Genomic DNA, 20,113 nt, shown 5'->3' on the forward strand with positions numbered 1-20,113 from the left:
AGAGCTGTCCTGCCCATCAGCTGGGCCCAACCTGGTCTTTGGGGAGGGCTGGAGCTGTCTGCCCATGCCCACGCTGGAAATGCAGCAGCAGGAGTTGTCTCTTTTCTGTCCCTTATCAGCTTCAACCTAAGGGTAAAGCACTGACTCAGAAGCCACCGCAGACGTCCCTGCTTGGTGCTAGTCCTGTTGTGACAAAAGCTTTTGTCAACCCTGGCAACATTTGGGTGGATGAAGCAGGAGTGAGAATCTGTGACCTTTTTGTGCCTATGAAAGTAAAGCTGTCTCTGAGCTTTTTGGGGCTGCCAGCAAGCTGAGGGCGAGCTGGCGTGACAGGAGAGACCGAGCTCCCAGGAGCATTTCAAAGCCAGGCCATTTGGTGCTGGGTTGTGGAGGGATTGTGGAGGGAGTGATGGGGAAAGCCATCCAAAAGCTGTCTGGTCTGGGGGTTGAGGGGCTGGCATAGATCACTTGGAATGCAGCAGGGCTGAGCTGGGTGGCACTGAGCCAAGCCGGACCTTAACCAGCTTATTTCTCTGCTTGCAGTAATGTCTGTACAAATGTGCTGAGGCCTGGAGGTTGTGGCCATATAAGCAGAGGTCTGGGGATGAGCTGTGGGCAGAGTGTGGCTCCTCCTGGGTGTGCTGCCATAGCCCTGAGCCCCAGGAAGGACAGTGGTTCCCTTGGGTGCCAGAGCCAGCACAGAATCTGGACTTCAGATAGGTGCTGGAGGAACAGAGGGCTGGCTGAGAGCAGCACCTCCTGTACCTGGCACTTCTCTGAGGTCCAGGAAAAACAGGTAAATGTTTGCTTGTCCCGCATCAACACTGATTTTCTTTCTGGATGTTGGTAGCACTGGACAGTGGGTTGCTTTTATGCATTTTCCTCTGCAACTGTGTCTAGCTCTGGGTTTGGAAGCCCAGCAGGTCTGCAGACTTCTTAAAGGTACATAGTTTGGTGGTGTGCACACCTCTGAAAGCCACAGACCATGCTCAGCTGAGCATGCAGGGTCCTTCCTGGGGTGAATGGTCACTGCTTATCCTCACTGAAATAGAAGTGACTGACCTAGTGTGGTACACAGGTGTGTTTCTCCTAGATCTGGGACACAAGCTCCAGGAGCCTAATACCAGATTAGAGCATCACAGCTGAATAGTGATGATGCATCTCTAGGCACTGATGTCATCAGACAAGAAAACAAAATGACATCTCAACAAAAACCAAAATGGCATCCTCAGCACAGTCACCTCTAGCCACCCCTGCATGGCTCTGACTCCATAAAGCCCCGTTTCCTGTTAGAGCTGTTTGGGTGCTCTCCCCGGGGAATTTGAAGATGAGGGAGATGCACATGGGTGCTGTAGGACCTGACCCAGTTCCTCCCCATCCTAAGAGGGACCTGGCAACAATTCACAGGCCCAGAAATACTTGGGGCTTGCTCTGCACCAACCACATCCATGGGAGAGCACCCACAGCTTCTGGATGCACTTGGAGCAAGCCTGGTTTTTCTCCTCAGAAAGCCAAACTTTGTCCTAATGCAATGCTCTGATCCCCTGTCCTCAAAGCCCCCGGCAGGCCCCCTGTGCTGAGCCCATCAGGTAGAATTACTTAATCCAGCCCTGACAAGTGACACCAGCACCTCAGAGCAGGTCTCTTCCCTCTAATCCCTCGTCACCGTCAGCCGCTTTAGTGTGCACTGGGCAAAACAAGCACCACGTGAGCAGATGGTGCCTTCTCCATCCTCCTGCCACCTCTCCAGCAGCCCCGAATACAACCACCCCGTTACCTTCTTCCCGTGAGCCGCCCCCATGGTCCGACGTGTTGGCTGTGCCCTGCTCAGCCGGGGTGTGGGACTGGCCGGTTCCCCGTGGTCACCGTCCCCGTCACTCCCGGGGGGATGCGCAGCCGTGCAGCTCCCGGCCCCTCGGTGGCCGCTGCGGGGAAACACGAGTGAAATCCAGCCTGTCTGCAGTGGGGCTGGGTGGGAAAGCTTGCTTTTCCTCTCTTCTCCCAGCACGTGGAGAACTCATTTTCTTCATGCACCTAACGGCTGGCTCGCACCCAGGCTCTGCCCGGGCACAAAGGCAGCTTTCATGCTGCGGATGCCCGGTTTCTAAGCTGGGATCCGTATTTTGAGAGGCTGTGGAAGATTACAGTAATTGCACTTGACAGGGCAAGATGTCACAGGACTCCGATTCGTCCGGCTGCGGGGCCCTGGAACCCGTTGGTCCTTGCCTGTGGCATCCTTCCTAGCTGCTGCTTTGCTGCTTTGCCGAAATTAATCTGTACCCCCAAATAAGGCAGGATTATCCCTCTGCTACCCGCTTGCTTCCCAGCTCTTGGCTCCTGTTGCAGCACTGGATTTTTGCAAACTTTGCTTCCATGAATCCCCCAGGCTGCCTGTTTGCTGCTGGAGCCCACTGTGGTCCTCAGGTGAGCCAGGGCTACTGGGAGCTGTGAACTGGGATGCCAGGCAGGTCAGGGCTTGTGTTTGGTGAAGTCTCTGGGGGATGCAGCATGGTGAAAACCAGCCAGGTAGGTGCCTGTCTGTGCTGTAATACAGTTTTTGAAATGCCGAGGCACAAAAAAAAGCAACCTTATTTGGGGATTGCTGTCCCTGCACTCACTACTCTTTTCAGAACTTTAAAAAAAAGGGCAAGTTTGACTCCTGAAGCCATATTTGTAACCCTTCCTCCCAGACTCTGAACTTCTGAAAAGCTCAGATTTATTTGCTGGGACACAGCAACTTCAGCAGGAGTGGCTCTTCTAAACAGACTGATGATTAAGGTCTCTGCATTGGTTTTGCATTTTCAGCTCTCCCTGTCTATTGAAAATAGTGGTGTAACTGCTCAACGATTGATTCAGAGCAAGTTTTAACTGTCTGTAGTGTGCTGAAAAAGAAATTTCCTTTATTTTGGCTTTAAACCAGATTTCTAATGTCCATTGCACAGGACTGCGAAGAGTTTCCAGCAGCTGAAAGGGGATGGTTGTTTTCTGGGCTGATGCTGTGCACTGGTTTACCCCATGCAGCCACCTTTCCAGCTCTTAGGCTGTTTTCAGTTTGGCTTATGAGCGACTCTAGATCCTTTCAGGGGGCTTAAAATAGTTGGCATATTTATGCTGGCAGTGTGGCAGGGCTGTGTGATGTGAGGGCTGTTGTGTCTGTTGTGTTGTGTTATTTCTCACTACTGCCACGGGTAGGGATGATTCAGTGCTTGGGATTAACCACTGCTGTTGCAGCAGATTTAGGGATCGATTTATGGCAGAGGCTTCCCTTGGTGTGGTCAGGTGCACATTAAAAGCACAGGGGGATAAGCTGGGATGAAATCCTGCAGCTATTGGGTAATTCCTCTCTGATGGCTGTTTGGGAGAGTTTGTTTCAGTTTTACCTTTGGAAGTTCTTATAGGTGTCAGGCAATTAATTTCAAGAGTTTTCCTTGTTTAGGGAAAAATGGTTGCTTTGCTGGTTTTGGATGGTGGTGCTAGTTTCTGGATCCAGGATTTCATCCCTGAGGTGGCTGGCACAGGACAGGGTGCATCTTTTCCTGGCCTTATCCTCCCAACACTCCTAATTTCTGCTCCCCTCGAGGTGACCTGTGGGCTCAGATAACTGAGGTAAAGTGCCAGTAAAAGCTGTGCCAGGGCCATTAGAGGCAGAAAAGTCTGTCCAGAATTGCCTCATGTTATCCTTCACAGCTCCAAGGGCTTCAGCAGAAATGCTTCACCCTCATGTTCTGCAAAACTGAATTGGGAAAATCCAGATGCAATCATAGGAAATTAAAGTCTGTGTATGATGCAAATTTGTCCCCGTCCATGATGACAGATAAGGATGAGCCATTGCTCTCACAGCTTATCTGATCTCAGCCCTGCTCCCTCTCAGAGAAGTTTCTGGTGCAGATGATGCTTGGGTGAATGGACCTGGACACAACTCAGGGCAGAAGCTCCCCCAGGACTTGCTGGATGTTGGGCAGCAGGTGGGAACTACCCTGGAAGAAGGTCTGCAGGGCTCTGCCAGCCTGTCTTTGGGCAGGTTTCTCCTCTCCAGGCAGTGTTGGTCTGCCCCAGATCAGGGTGCAGTTCCTGGAGCAAAGTGGGTGTGCTGGGGCTCAAAATGAGGTGCTGGCCCCGGGTTTGTTGGATTGCTCCAGACTGATGCTGGCTCTCCTGGTAAAAGGCTCCCACCTATTGGTTATGCTGCACAACTTCATCTGAGGAGTTCTCTGCCCGAGAAACTTCCACATCAATCTCTCCTGTTTTGTTGGGCTAAGTCTAGTTGGCATCTCACTGATGTTATCCTGACCTGTGGGTACATGCCATGGAGGATTAAGCTTGAAATTAACCCAGGAGAGATGCAACTGGGTCAGGGGAATGCTTTGGTCTGCAAATATTAACCAACATTGCTGCAAACCATCCCTGTTCCTGTCTGTCCTTACTGTGGCTATAGGAGATAGTGAGGAACAGTTGTCAGGAGGTCTGGGGGTGAAACCACCAAGGCCTGAACATCCCCAAGGATGACCCATCCATGTGAGGAGGGGGATCATCCATGTGCAATGCCATGGGATAGGTGATGGTGATGCCTGGCTAGTGGCAGAGGACCTGGCATGCTGTGCCACAGGGAAAAGTGTGAATTATGCTTGAAAACAGGAGTGAGAAGGTAGTGGTTTATAATTAGACATCTTATTTAAGAAACCTGAAAAATCTTCTGCAAAGTTTCTGGTTTAAAAGCAGAAAAATAAAATACCCCAAATTGACCCATGGTTGAGGACAGCTCAACTCAAACCTGTCTGGGTGTTCTTTCAGTCTCCACAGGCACCTGCATAGCTCTTCTCCAAGCCCTGTGCAGCCCCTGCTGTGGAACAGCCAGTTCCTGGGAGGGGGCAGCTGCTGCTGGGCTGTGCGACCGGGTAGCAGGAGGGGCTGAGGTTGGTGTCATGGGCTGGTATCCCAGTGAGATGAATCTCGCCTCTGTAGCAGTCTGGGGCTTGATGCTAATCCATCTTCCTGGGGATGCAGCCCTCCATCTCCAGCAGTTCAGGCCAGCCTTCATATTTATTTGTCTTCTTATCATTTTTGATGTGCTGTAGGAAAAAAAAAAGGGATAGAAAAAAAATGAATGAGGAAGTTCGTGGTACAGTGAAAAAACTTTCAACTTGGCTTGACTTGGGAGATAACACCATTGACCTGCATCTCCTGCAGAGAGGTAGGTGAGATGTGGCTCAGGAGGTGCTACAAAGAGCCTCTGAAGGTGGTGGCAGGAGAGGGTCACATACCTCTTCAAAGGGGCTCTTGTTCTTTAGCCCTTTTGCTCCCAAGAAGACCCAGTTGTCCCGAAAGCCCAGGTTCTTCACATGGCTGCTACCCAGCTCTACAAAAAGTGCCTGTACTTTGTCGTTCATTCTGAAAGAGGATAAGGTGTTAGTGTGGTGCCAGCGGGGTGTCCCCTCCTGTCCCCTCTCTGCTGCTGGCAGCAGCACCTCCAGTTGCCACCACCTGCTGGTTTCTGGAGAGCCAAATATTGCTCTTGGAGCCAAACTCACTTGGTGGCAGCATCATCATAGCTCGCCACCAGCACGATGGTGCCATCCTTGATCGCTCGGAGGAAAGTGTCCAGTTTACTGATATCTGGGAAGAGAATTAGGAAAAGTAAAAAGTATTTTACAGGAACTGGAGCAGGAGGAACCTCTCCTGGGTCAGTGGGAAATACTCTGGCTGTGCTGCTGGCACCCAGAATTTGGGGTTGTGGGACTGGGAAATGATGAGCTCCCAGATGCCACCTTCCTCATTTTGTATTCCTACCGGGGCTCTCCCGCAGTGCCTGGGGCTGGCACTTTCCCCCTGCTGGTATGACAACTGTGGAGGGGATTTGCACCTACAGTTTGCTTCCTGACTGTGAAATCTTGTTACATGAATGTACTTCCCAGCACCAGAAACCAGAGCTGCCTGCCCCTTCAGCTCTGCTGCGGGAATTATTCCTCATCCTGCATCCCTGGGATGCTCGAGTCCAATGCCCCATCTAGTGGCACAAGAGCTGACTGCTCTCTGCCTCCCGGTGCCTCTCCCCGCGCTTGTCCCTCTCACAAACTCAGCCTGAACTCTCATGATACTGATGTTTCTTAAAACTTCAGTTTCAAAGAACACGCTGCAAACCCAAAAGCCGAAAGGGTGATGGATCCCAGGAAAGGCTCGAACAGTAAATGGTAAATCAGAAGCACTAAATGGGTGGTTTTATTCCATGTTTTTGAGAAGTCCCACCAAACCTCTGGAGAGGTTTGGTGTCAGCTTTGCAACAATGATGGGATATACAGTATACTGCAAGTCAGTGCCAGCCAGGCTGTGTGTCGGTGCTGCTCCTGCTCAGAGCATCTTCTTGACATTAGGAAGACTGAAGCCATCAGGTGCAGTGACATGGTCTTTGCTGCCACCATGCTCTGCTCCTTGTGTCCTGCCTTGCTGGGACTGGAAGCTACATCTCACCTGCCATGCCCTGAGCTCCTCATTTATCCTCCTGTGAAAGACAGGGAAACAACTTGCTGCTCAGTCACCAGCATCATTCAAAAACCAAGTTGAAAGTTGCAAAATCTTAGGATTAGTGCAACTACATGGTCACAGAAAGTAGTCTCACTCAGGTCTCGAGTGCCCTGGTATATTCAGTTGAGTGGAATCATGTTTTCAGGCTATTACCTGCATGTTAAAGGACTGAGAAGCCACCCTTAGATCAGGATACATTCAGACGACTCCAGTCTCTATGGCTACAGGGAAAAGCTGAGCTTTCCCTGTCTGACCTGGCAATCCTAATCAAAGCCTTTATCATTACATACAGGACAGAGGAGAAGCCTAAATAAGTGGCAAGCCAGCAGTGCTGGTGTGAGCCCTGGCTGAGAGCTGCCAAACAGCAAAGCAATCACTCTTACCTCCAGAGTACATGTCGAATGTGTTCTCTTTCAAGAGCTGCCCGCTTGTTCCTGAAAGGTTAAAATTCAAAACATTGCACAGTGAGTTTGCATTGGTGGGGAGCTTTAGGCTTTTCCTGGCCACCAGTTTGGGGGTTTCTGTTGCACAATCTCTGCTCTTCTCTCACTGTGTCATATTTACTGCGATGGTGAATGTGTTTCTTGGTGCAGTTCATGGAGCCATCACGCATGACCCAGGTGGGTTTGCTCCCAATCACTTGCAGCCATAATTGTGGCTGTGCACTTCATCCAGCACCAGACTGATGTATCTTTGGCTCAGCTGGTGTCCAGGATGGGGTCCCTACTGGCTTGTTCCCTCCTGGATGATGAAGACATCTCACAGAAGGTGTGTGTTAGTGTCCACCTCACTCACCATTCACCAGTGCAATGTTCAGGCCTCTGCCAACGTTGTTCTTCACACTGCTCATGAGACTGGAAAGAAAAGCAGAGAGCACCAGTAAGTGCAGGGATGCCCTGGTGATGCTGGTGCCACTGAAACTATGATGGAGCAGTGGCTGCAGACAGCAAAATATCCCCAGAAGCAGTAGTAAAAAAAACCATAAAAAAAAAATATTCCAGTCTTTTTAACCACAAATGCATGGTGATAGCCATTGAGGTGCCCAGCAGAGGCCAATCTTGCCATATTCAATCCCAAAATTTGCCCTATTCAATCCCAGGCCAACCATGACTGCCCCATCCCTGCTGGGTGCTGCTTACGTCACGCCATCAAAGCAGATGGAGGGTCCCACCACATTTGCAGCACCACTGATAATCTTGAAGGCAAAATGGTTCTGGGCACAGCTCCTCTTGTTCCCACACTTGTGCCGGGGCAGTGATTCACCTGCAAGAGAAGCATTTGACTCAAAGGGAGACACTGGCCATGTCCCCAATGGGCTCACCAAGGCTGGCTCTGGGATACAAGGGGAAAACCCCTGGACCTGCTTTTGGCACAGAAGAGGCTGTCCTGGGGCTGGTCCAGCCTCTTGTTTGAGGTTTATGGTGCTGAGGCTTGGGGTGGGACAGTGGGATGTCCAGATGATGCCACGGGGATTGCAGAGGGGTGTGTGCCAGGGAGCATGTGGAGCAGGTGCTTGTTCAAGGACAGCTCCTGGAGGCTTTTCTGACCTGAGTTTCCTCATTCTTTGCCAGGGGACCTGTGCCAGGGACAGGGCCATGACCTGCTTCCTGCTGTAGCCTCAGGGTGTTTCTGATGGGGCAGGGAGATCATGGCAAGGTTCATGTGCTTGCAGAGCCCACCAAAGATTCTGCAGCTGTGTGAAATAACAAAATTCCCCTGTGTCTGGGAGGGTGGGATTTTTGCCTTGGGAAAGGGGCTTTTGAAGGAGCTATTGCTTTTCCACCATCTTGCTCAGCCCTGAAGAAGTGTTGTGTGATGGAGATGATGTCAGGAGTGGTACTCACTGCTGGCCTTCTTGGTTGCACCTGTGGGTTCCAAAGAGGAGGGTTAGACACTCTGGGGAGCTGCTGGCTCTTTCCCAAGCCAGGAGCAGCTCTTCAGGCACTGGCTCTCCAAACCTGCTCCCTGTGACTGCAAGTATCTCCAGAGCCACCCACCTCATGTTGCTTCCCACCACACTGTCCCCTCCTTTCCCTGATGGGCAGAACTGGTAGCTACAGCCTTGGCCAGAGATGGAAATGTTCCTGGCAACTACACACAGCTCTGGGTCTGGCTCATGATGGGGCCACCCTCACCCTCCCTCTGGACCCATCCGTAGCCCCCTGGCACCTCACCAAGCCAGCTCCTCAGGCTGATGGTTTTCCAGGTCTGATCAAAGTATGTCTGCAGGAGGAACCATGTGCCCAGCAGTGTGAAGAGCAGTGCCATGAACCTGATCACAACTGTGAAGAGTGGGAGAGGAGCCAGGTGAGAGCAGCAACAGCATGGGGTGGGGAATGGGCCATCCCTCTGGCTTCTTGGGGTCCCTGTATCCAAGGTTACCAGGCACAGGGTACCAGGCACCGGGGGTGACAGTCAGCACTTGTGTGGTGTGGGAAGGCAACTAACACTCCTTCCTTCATCCTCTAAATGGACTCTGATCTCTTAATTACTATCTCTAGAGCATATGGTGATGCTCAGATAGGCATTACCTTTCTACTGGGAGGCACTGTTCATATTTCTTTCTGCTTTAAAGTAAACCTGATAATTAGTCAGGAAGCTGTGTAAATCCAAATATTTCTTACATTCCCAGTGCTAGGAAGGCTGCTATCCCCCAATTAGTCACTAGCTACAGCTGAGCAGCTGCTAATACAAATGTGATTGGCAGTTGGCTTTAAAGCAGTGCTCATCGGAGCAAAACGTTCCAGTCCTGCATGGAAAGAGAGTAGAAAAATATACTTATATTGCAGCTGAATGGCTCTTATGGAACCAGAAACGTCTCAATAGCCATATCTTCCCAGCTGCTGAGGGTTTCACTGGGAAACTTACAGCAGGCTGAAAACCACACAAATCTTTTAGACTCCTGATGCTTATACAGGCCCTTTCCCATGGCCCTGGCAGGCGAAGGTCAGGGTAGCTGAGCTTGGCAGGGGAAATGTAAATGAGAAAAAGGCATAAAGAACTGTAGAAAAATGGACAGAGAGAAGTAAATCTCTGTCTCCCTCCTTACCTGTCACCCGCATGGTGGTGGGGAGAGACAGCACAACCAAGGGGGTGGCTAGTGATCACAGGTCACCCTGAGGACAAAAAGTAAATACATAAAGCATTCCTGTAACCCAGCAGAGCCAGGCAGGTATTGGATGAAACAAATAATTCTTCTTTTTAGGCATATTTGCAATAACTGAGAGCTCACCAAAGATGTGTAAATTCCTATGAGACCCAAGTGCTTGGTAACACCAAGCTGTTGAAATCCTGTCTCCCATGTGTTGGAGCAGGCTACATTGGTTTAATTTGCTTAATTTTTAAGCCTCTGAACACTTCCCTGGGATTGTCTGTTGCCCTGTGTGCTCCTGTTTCACATCTTTTTCTCAGTAACAGATTGAACTTTTCTACTCTGCTGATAGTGATGAGCTCAAGGACTGTATTTGCAATCCTGGCTTTGCAGCCTTTCCTTCTGGGATGATGCAAAGTAAATATGAAATATTAGGCACTGCAAAATATTGTCTGAAGACAACCTACAGTTTGGCTTTATCCAGTTGGGGGAATCTCTGTGAACAAGCTTATCCTCCTTAAAACAAGAAAGGATGGGAAGAAGGGCAGTGCCACTGAGCTGAGCAGAGCAGCCAGGTTTTGGGACTCCTGACTTAAGAACAAAAATATTTCCACTTCTCTAAACCCTGTGGCTTCTTCACCCATGCTAATGGGGGGTGGTTGTAATTTAGAATGTGAACTATGTGCTACGTAAGCAAGTCTATCTGCCTCTCTCCCTCCTCTCATCCTGATGGATGGGTTAGACACCTGCCACCCCACTTACTGGACTCCCAGAGATAGAAACCCACTCCTACCTTCAAAATTTGGGGGTGCAGCCTGGAGAACGTCCGTCCTGGAAACCACCTCGTAGTCCTAAGGCAAACTGTCCCCTGTGAGACGTGTGCTCAGAGCTTAATGCTGACTGGAGCAGCCCCTTAGTGAAGCTTGACATAGAGTATTTGTAAAAGAGGTATGCTGAGAGCTGCTTTTCCTGTTTGAGGGGTAAATAAGGAGCAACAGGTTGCAGCAGGGCTGGGCTGAAAGTGGTTTTCAGGCTGCTGTGTCATGAGGAAGGAGAGAAGAGGTTTGCCTCTTGCCCAGCCCCAATCTGGGTTCCCTCCCAGGGACTGAGCTCAGGGAAATTACCCTTGGCCACAACTGATCATGGCCATGGTGCTGTGTCCTGCCTTGGCTCTCTGGGTGGGATGGATCCAGCATCCCCCATTGGCATCCCAGAGGGGTGGACCCAGCATCTCCCCTCAGAGCTCTGAGATGCTCTTTGTGCTCAATTCCTGAATGCCTCAAGGCAGTTGAATCCCAGCCTATCCCAGTCACCCAGCACTGTGTCTCTGAAATGGGTTTTAAACTGGTGTCAGAGCTGGCAGGAACAAGCCCCTTGGACTGAGCGGGTGGAAGAGCCACTCCTGAAAATGGAGAGGTTAAAGGGCTGGGAGGGCAAATGCTGCCTGGTGCTCGATCTGGCAGGACAGCAGAAGGCTCCAGCATTTTGCTGCTCCCAGCATGAAGTTTTGTTTTTAAGGGCAGGGAACCTCTCCCTTGCCTGGTTTCCCAGCCCTGAACCTGATGAGGTGGTGGGTGTAGACCTTAAAATCCCCTTAGCAAGTTGCAAAATCTTCAAAGCTGGTATTGATTTGCTTTTGGAGATTATTGAGTTCTCCTCCAAATGCCATGAACTGGTCAGGATTTGGATCTGGACCATGATTTGGACACAGGGAGTGCTAAAAACTCTCCTGGGTCTGCAAAGCCATCCCTGTTTGGTCACTGTGTGGCAGGGGACACTGGCTTCCCTTGGGCTCATTGCTCAACTCTCTCCTTCACTGAATTTATGTTTTTTTTTCCTATGTACATATTGATTTCATTGCAGAGGGAAAGAAATGGGAAAATAAAATGATAAACCCTATTGCTTTAGGGATGTCATTTCTTTATTTGGGCTATTTATCTTCACCTTAATCCCAGGTAAAATTTATTGGGCAAAGTCCCTAGTTGGTGAAAGTACTGGGACCTGATTACATTTACAAGAGGGTAACTCTGTCCTGGGATTTCTATTACATTCTCTTTTAATTGTTCCAATTGATTTCTTTTTTTTTTTTTTTTTTTTTTTTTTTTTTTGCTAAGGCTATGCTGGAAAAAAAGAAGTCTGTGTTTTGGAATCTGCTGCCAGTGAGCAACTTGAAGGAATGTGACAAAGGAAGAAACTGTGTTATAGGTAAACAGAGTTATTTGTCCAGTAAACTTGAAACTTATTTGCTTAAAAACCATTCCAGGAACAAAAAGGTGCAAATATTGCTACAGAGCTCTGTGGTGTTGTAGGGAAGCAGCTCCACCTCAAGCCTGCTCAGGACTTGTGGCAGAGTGAAGTTATTGCTGCCAAGAAGGAACTGGGACAGATCTGCCCTTGCAGAGAGGTTTTCAGGATGCGGACGGTGAGTGTTCCCATTTCCTCCCAGCACTCTAGGAAAACTACACTGCTCTTCCTCAGAAACTTCTGATGGTGTTTGTTTGGTTTTTTTTTTCCCCTGCTTTTGAGCCCCACAATCCCTCTTTCTCCCTGCAGGTCCCTAACCACGAATGAGCCTTCATTTTGGTGTGGGGTGGGGATGTGGATTCTGGGGGTGGCTACCAGATGTCACCCATATCCACACCCAGTGAGCCACTGCTCCAAAAATTAGAGGTTTCCTGTGAAACTAAATCCAGGGGTGCAGAAGAGGGGCTGTCGCTGGGTGGGTGCACATCTACTGTGTGTCCAGGGCTGGTACCACCACACAAGGATGGAAGGTGCTATGATGCCATTTTTAGTCTCAAAGGGAGCCAATCTTACAGCTCTGCTGAGTTTCCCAGTGGGACAGTGCTCTTTGCTAGGGGGCTTATAAATTCCTCAGCTGATAAAAATGCTTGCCTAGCTGCTACATCCAGTGAACAGCTTGAAGAGGACATCTGATGGTGAAATATCCCCTCGTAAAAGTCAATTGTTAACCAGGGTGAGGCCCTGATCCTGAAACAGAAGCCAAACAGGATGCATGGTGGTGGGCAGGGGTGTGGGGCTGGGCTCAGCTGTGGTGGCTGAGCCCCATCTGGGAGCAGAACTGCAGAGAAAGTGGGAAGTGACACCTGGACGTGCCTCTGGGGCTGGTGAGCACTGTGGGGCTGGTGCAAAGGGCACAGGCTGGTTTTGGTGCCTGATGTGGGTGCAGGCACGGCCCCATCCTGCGCTCGGCAGCCTCTGCCCCAGGAGCATCACCTGTCTGTGGCTGCCACCAAGTCTGTCTCTTATTCTTTTATTTGACATTGGTGGCCACTTGTTCAGTTCTCTGTCCGTGTCATTGAGCACAAAGCTAAATCACTAGGAGCTCCCCGTGAAGTTTCCCCAAGCTGTGGACCATGGGCTGTGGAAGTGATGAGTGATGGAGGGGAGTGACTGCATCCCCTCTGGGGTGGGAATGGTGGATGGCAGCTTGGTAGAGATCCCCATGCTGGGGATTGCAAGCTGTGCCAAAACTTGTGCCAAAACTCCAGGGCAAGAGGAGGGACACAAGTGCTGGTGCTGAGGCAGCAAGCTGTCCGCTGGGAAGAGAAGCTGCTTGGGGCTGAAAACACAGGGGTAATCATGGGCCATGAGCAGCCCCTCCTCTGGGCAGCCACACGGAAGGGCTCTGGTTTTAGTAATTGCACATATGGGAAGATCTAAAATGCACCTTTGGCAGCTAGCAAAGCCATGGGTGCCAGCACCCCAAGGACTCCTGGCTGGTGTCTGGAGATGTCTCAGCAGTCAGGGTTGTGTGCTGGAGCATAGTGAACACCCTGCAACTTCATCCAAAGCCATGAAGGATGAAGGGGTTTGACATGGACCCCACACCCCACCACATATCCCATAGTGGGTGGAAACACAGATTTAACACTTGCCATTAACACAGTTCATTGATTCTGTCCATGAAACCAGCACCTTGCAGGAAGGACAACCAGCACATGAGTTTCCCCTTCACCTCCATGACACAAGAGTGAGGAACAACCTTCCCCATGCAACTCTAACCTGCCAGCAAATCAGAAGTGCTGCAGAAAGGCATTACTTCAGTCATGCTCTAGAAACTTAATTTCTCAGGTCAGGGATGGGAGAAGCTTACATACCCCTCAGTGTCCTGGGTGTTCTGTCCCTCTCTGTGGGCTGCCTGGGTGCTGGGGTATCCCAGGAAGCTGGGGCACCATGTGTTCAGCAGTGAGGAGGTGGTTCAGCTGCCCAGCACAGCCCTCCCTGACTCATAGCACCTCCCTGACCCTTATCTCATGTCCTGGCACAGGGCTGGGCACCTGGGATGCCCACAGAGGCTGCCATTGTTGGGAGCTGCTGTCCCATGGGATGGAATAAAAAAACAAAAAAAAGAAAAGTAATTCCTGCTGCCACTACCTCTTTGGAGGTTTCCTCCACTGTGGCACTTGCTTTTCTTGCTATATTAAAAAAGGAAAACCTCTCCCATGGTGGGCACCTGCCTGGCCTCTGCACTTGCACTAAGCCAGCACGTGTTGGCTGGCAGAGGTGCAGCAATGGGAGTGGGTGGGCATGGATCCAGCACATGTCCTAGGGCCTAGGGTAAATCCAGAATAACTCGATCCATGGGTTTTTCCCCTGCTGCCCTGCATGTGTGTGGGCTGGCCCTGAGAGCCACTTTGCTGCCTCATTTGCAGGAGGCTGGAGGTTCCTTTTTAAAATAAGCATTTATTTTAAATAAGCATCAACAGTCTGGAACTCTGAAGGAGTCCTAAGTTAACTATGGATACAGATTTAGGCCATTTCCTTTTTAATAATTTATTGTTATTATTATGTTTCTGAAGTAAGAAATCACTCCTTAGAGACTCCAGCCCTGCAGTTAGCGTTAGAAGTTCCATACATTTTCCAAAGCTGAACCTCATTTGCCTGACAGCTGAGAACAAAACCATTCCAATTTCTTTTTTCCTTTTTCTTTTCTGTTCTTGCAGCTTTAAAGCCATTTTCAGCCAAGAGCCAGCAGAGGAGGCACGGGGCCAGCAGTGGCAGCACTGCCTTTGGGACTGCAGCTTGCAGAGGGCTGGAGTGGAGCCCCTGTGGGACTGACACTGCTCCATGGTAATTATTTTAACACCTGAAGGTGCTCTCTGCAGAAAACTGTGCATTAAGCTTTTCTATACTTCCCTCTGGTGCAGTCCCCCAGTGCTGGGCACAAGAGGCAAGGATTGCTGGGCTCTGTATTGGGGGAAACCACAGTTTTTACACCAAACTCCCCCAGACTTGGAGCTGGAAAGCAAACACAGGCCTGGGCTTTGCTGTGGGATAATTATTGCCCTGGGAAGGAAATTTTAGCTGTGGAGAGAGTCTGGGCTTGAACAGCACAGTCTAAATCAGAAACCTCCTCCCTCTCCAGGGAAATAGCCTTCCTATTACTTCGTTCAGCTGCTGGCAATAGTCAGCTTGGCTCAGTAACAAACCTCCCCAAATCCCATTGTGCTCTGGCACATCTCTTCCCCCACCTTCCACCTGCAGGAGCTGGCCCATGGTCTGGGGCTGGTAGCAGCCTGGGGGAGGCCTGTTTCATGATGAATTTCTCCTCCTGCTTCAAGGGACTTGATTTCCCCCCCCAGGCCCTTTGTGGAGATGGAGACATTGCTGCTGCTTGCAGAGGAAATGAGCAAAAAAAAAAAAAAAAAAAATTGATGGGGCCAGGGACTTTGTCATCCCAACAAAGAAACTGTGTGAAATTCTTCTACTCTTCGGAACTGCACATTTCATCCAAGATGTTTCCCTGAAACCACAGGGAAGGATAGAGAGCTGTGCACTTGTCTTGTGCAACGTGACTGAAGCACAGCCCCAGCACTAGTGCAGGCATGGGGAATCCTTGTGTCCTGTCCCCGTGCCTTGCAGTAGCCCAGGTTTTGCCCCTCCACTGTGGCACATGGCAGAGAACTGCTTTTAATCACATGTAATGTTAGTGAATGCATCAAGCTCTGAGAACAGGCCATCAGCTTGATCTAGACTCAGCAAATAATTAACTGGTGCAGTGCTTTGGAATTACAACTGTCTCATCTGCAGACTCCCCCTGTGAGGCTTCTGCTTGATAAAGAGAAAGAGAAATTAAGAAAAAAAATAATAGATGTGATAATAAAATGCTGCTAGGCTGAGGAATGAATAATCTGTGGTGCCAAATCAGTGCTCTGCAATGAGAACCCTGGTAGGATCAGCAGGAGTGAGCTGGTGGATGAGGAGCTGCCTCCTCCTCATGCTCCAATGGGTGCCTGGGGCCTGTGTGGGACCTCAGTGGGTGGTGGGGAGTGTTGGGGCACTGCTGGCTCCTGCCAAGAAGCCCTAGTGGCTGTAGGACTGTCCCTCCCAGGAGACATTTCATATGGGAGCTCAGCACTAGGGGAAGCTCTCCCCTGAAGATCCCATGCTAGGGCTCTGGGACATGCTGCTTTGCAGGGAGGTGCTAGCAGGGATAAATCAATGGCAAATTATCTAAGGAGAGGTCTGACTGTTGCCATTTTGCCCTGAAAATTGCTGTGGGTGGATGGTTTCAACCTGCTGGTGCTGGGCTGAGCCCCATACAGCAGATGTTAAATATAGCACCTTTTAAAGGAAGCAGCCTTTTACTTACGTTAATCATCTGTTTATTTAGTGTTAAACACCACCCAGCACTGTGGGTTTCCCTCTTGCCACATGTGAGGGGTGGGTGAGGGCAGGAGTTTGTCCCCACTGTCCACACCTCCCCTCCTGAATTAACCATCCCTCTCCAGTTCTCACTTCCCCTCCTACTTTAGCACAGGTTAATAAGTGCAGTATTGGATTGCTGGAGAGTGAATCCTGCCAGCGCTGGTGACACATCCTGTAGGTTTCACTGGCGTGTCCAGGGTGCCTGGGTGTCCAATGGGGTTAACCTTGTGCTGGATAGGCTGGAAGAAGAAATGTGTAAGGACAAAGTTTGACAGGAAGAATATCACAATATTGAAAAAAAAAGACAAAAAAGCAGTTTTCCAACAGGAGAAGGGTGGTGTTTGGGTGGCAGTGCTGGCTTTTGGGGGTGCTGTTGTGTAGCACATCCGTGCAGCCCTGGGCAGCACAGCCCACCCACACCCACTTTGCTGCTGGGAGAGGAAAGGAAATAAGGAAAATCAGAACAGCTTTTAACATTAACAGAGAAATTAGCTCGTGCAGTGCTAAGCCCCCAGTCTCTGGGCCCAGCACAGCCAATCTGTTTTTATTGTTTTGCAGGAGTCCTCTGCAACCCAACGATGACAAATACCAGGAATTAGCAGAGTGTAATTACTCCATATTAGCTGAACTCGCAGTATAGACACAGATCATAAACAGCCATTGATTATTCCTATTTTTACATTTTTTAGCATTCTGAATTGGAGCAATTATGCCTGTCCGAGGGAATTAGCTTCTCTTTCAGCTCCTCAGGCCCCTAATCACTGCCCTTCCTTTAAGATACTTTCTATTGCTGAAAAAGACAGTATTCAACACAAATACCTCCTTACTTCTACCACAAAATGCTCTCTGTGCCTCCCAGTGTCAAAATCTCTCTGGTTCTGCATCCCAAATGTTGCTGCTTTTGCTGTCAGCTGTCTTAAAGTGCAGACAGGTGCCCTGTGTGATCTATAACCCGTGGGCTATAGCTGCATTTCACCCAGGTTGGTTGCAGAGGCCATCAGCAGCCCTGGCTGTGGGTATTTCAGGACTGCCTATAGGTAGGGGCAGCACCAACATCTGATGGATGCACCACAGCTGCACATCTTCTGTTGCTGGGAGGTGCCATGCAAGCAACACTCATGTTTGAAGCATCATGTCTTTTTCAAAGTACAGTTGCAGGTCGGGGCATGATTTCCAAATGCTAGTTTGAACCTGAAATCATAGATGTGTCTCTGCCTCCAATGCAATAGAGACTGAACCCTCTCTGGACAAGACTGGTGGCAGGGCCTGGTAGACCTTAGTACTTCCCTGTTACAGAGCAGTAGCAGTATTAAAAACTGAAAGTAGATATAAATTAATATTTTCACGGGAAATTTCTAACCTTATTAGTATCATATTATTAAATTTGTTTCTTATGTGCAGGCAGTGATTTCATTACAAAGTGTAGTGGAGCATAATGCCAGCTCTGCAACACTGATTTAGTCAATTAATGATGAGGGGGAAGAGATTCTTTTACTGGGGGCAGAGTCTTTGGGACTTTTCCTTTTGCTTCACCCTTAGCAAAGACTGAGGGATGGTGGGCAACCACCACCAGGCATGTGCTCTGGGGTGTTAGGCTGTCTACCCCGTGTCTGGGGAAAAGGAAGAAGAGGAGGAGTAGACAGGCAAGTTGGATCCTTGCCACAGGTCACTGGCTCCTGAGTTATTTCAGACACTTTGCTCTGATCCAGACAGTGATCCTGGCATTTTTGACATGATTTGCCCACCCTGGGCTACGGTAGTACAAAGAGAAGCAAGTCCAAGAAGCCTGTGATCCTAAGCACTTCCAACTGCCAGCAGGGCATTATTTATTCCAGGCAGTGGCCACGGAGCAGCAGCAGCAGCAGCAGCAGCAGTTTTTTATTGTGCCGATTCCTAGGACCCTGAAGAAAGATTATGCATGCTTCTATCACACTAGCTTTTTATTAGATTGCAAGCAGGGGTTAAACTGATCCTTGTCAGCACAAATATAATGCCCAGGGTGATGGGAGCAACATAAATTGAGGACAAGAGGTGTCCACTTTTACTGCTGCTCTCAAGAATGCTCTGCTGCTTTACTGCATCATTCGCTTTTTAATTGGGATATTTCCCTCTGGCCAGGGAATGTCTCTCCTTTTTTGCCAATGAGGTGCAATAAATAAATGGGCTAAGACATGGCCTGTGAGGGGAGGTGAAATGGAGAGGGCAGATTACAGCTGCACCAAAGCCCTTTGAATCCTCCCCACCTTGCCATGATGGCACCAATTTTGGTACAGCTGGGGTCAGAGTGGCAAGGGGTGCACATTAGCACAAATCATGTAAGTGCTTCATCTTCATATCTGTCACCTCCATTTTTTTCCAGAGTAGTGGTGTGCTAGCAGGAGGTCCTCAGTGCTTGGTCAAGGGGCTGAGTTTATTCATGGCTGGTTCTGATGTCTGTGATGTTGAGCAGAAGGTAACCCTGCACACCAGAATGCCCAGCATTGCTTATTGGCTACAGCAGAGCAGGACTATAGGGGTGCATCATTGGAGTGCCCCCAAACTGCCTGCTATTTGCTGTAATTAGCCAGAGTGAGCCATTATGGGCTGCCTCAGGGGGACACATTGAGTGTGTGAGCTCATAGGTGAAGATGTAGTTGGGACTGGTCACTGTCTGGGTCCTTGGCTGCTCTCCTAGCCCTGCAGGCTCCCTTGCTGTGGTGATGTGGAATATCTCAGCACACTGCCCAGTGGTCAGAGGAGGCTTTGGGGTGGTTCACTTCTGCTTTTCCCAGGAAAAACTCATGCAGGCCAGGTCTGGTGTTCGTGTAGGGACTGCTGGCATCTGCAGCTGGCAGCGGTGTCAGCAAATTACAGTAAAATATATTGTAATTATTGACAGATGTATCTTTTCTTGCAGAAAACCAGAAAAGTTTTCCAGTTGCAGCTCACAGGAACAGATATAGCTCCTTGGGACTGTGGTGAGTTGCCACCTTGCTCAGATGAGTAAAGAAGGGAGGGTAGGCAGCTAAATTGCACACTGCCAGGGTATGGTGCACCACCACCCCAGCTTGGGCCTGCAAGGCAGCCAGGAGGTAAATAAGGCAGTAATTCAGCTGCCCTGTTATTTTAATTTGCCTACAGTGGCAGCTGATTAATTAGCTATCTTCCACCTCCCCACCCATTCTGCTCTGTGCCTGCAGCAGAAGAAAACTTCTCTGATCCAGTAACCCATTATGTGCAGACAAAACGTCTCTTTAAAAAACGCAATAGAAATTAAAACTCTCCACTGAGAACAAAGCCAGTGGGCTTTTTGCATCTACTGTTTTCATTTTATTCTGTAACATTTGTAAAGCAGATCACTTTTATCAAGAGAGCCTATCTTTTCTCCCAAGCTTTAATTCCTAGCATTCTTAAAGAAGATTTCTGCTCACAAAGGAAATAAAAGACAGAAATATGACGCTCTCTGACATTTGAACACTCTACTGAGAATCTGAATTAAAAGGAATAAACTCACAAAGTACCATTTATATAGCAATCAACCTGAAAAAGTCACCATCTGCTAGGAGTTACCACCCCGTGTAACTTTCTCTTTATTGCTAGACAGAGAATAGGAAATAACTCGGAAACTCTTCCCCACCTGCTGGGTTTTTCTTGGTGCCATCCACACACTGAGCTGCCATGGCCAGTGTGCCATGGGGTGTCTATTGCAGCTCTCCTTCTACTCCAGCTCACTGCAGAATACAAATCTGAATACAGGTGCCATTAGGAGCAGTGATCTGGGGTTGTTAAAATCAGAACATAGTGTCAGCTTTTTGAAAAGTCTAAAGGTCAAAAAAAAAATGACCAGAGCTG

General features: G+C 49.4%; 1 protein-coding gene across 2 annotated transcripts; it reads right to left on the minus strand.

Moving 5' to 3' along the window:
- Window positions 1-4,805: 4,805 nt before the first annotated feature.
- Window positions 4,806-13,807, minus strand: FAM3D (family with sequence similarity 3 member D). 2 transcript variants are annotated; one of them, XM_030458490.1, is made up of 11 exons: window positions 13,732-13,804; window positions 10,404-10,579; window positions 9,569-9,635; window positions 8,694-8,801; window positions 8,364-8,384; window positions 7,659-7,782; window positions 7,315-7,373; window positions 6,903-6,953; window positions 5,529-5,613; window positions 5,262-5,388; window positions 4,806-5,069 (listed from the first exon to the last, which is right to left on the minus strand). In XM_030458490.1, exons 3-11 carry the CDS (start codon window positions 9,579-9,581, stop codon window positions 4,980-4,982), a joined length of 678 nt encoding a protein of 225 aa, XP_030314350.1. In that variant the 5' UTR covers window positions 9,582-9,635; window positions 10,404-10,579; window positions 13,732-13,804; the 3' UTR covers window positions 4,806-4,979. The 2 variants fall into 2 exon arrangements, with proteins under 2 accessions (XP_030314350.1, XP_008501537.1); XM_008503315.2 differs by lacking the exon at window positions 10,404-10,579 and having other exon boundaries at window positions 13,732-13,807.
- Between the last annotated feature and the right edge of the window lie 6,306 nt (window positions 13,808-20,113).

Source organism: Calypte anna, chromosome 12 (assembly GCF_003957555.1).
Source record: "Calypte anna isolate BGI_N300 chromosome 12, bCalAnn1_v1.p, whole genome shotgun sequence".
Classification (NCBI taxonomy): Eukaryota; Metazoa; Chordata; class Aves; order Apodiformes; family Trochilidae; genus Calypte; species Calypte anna.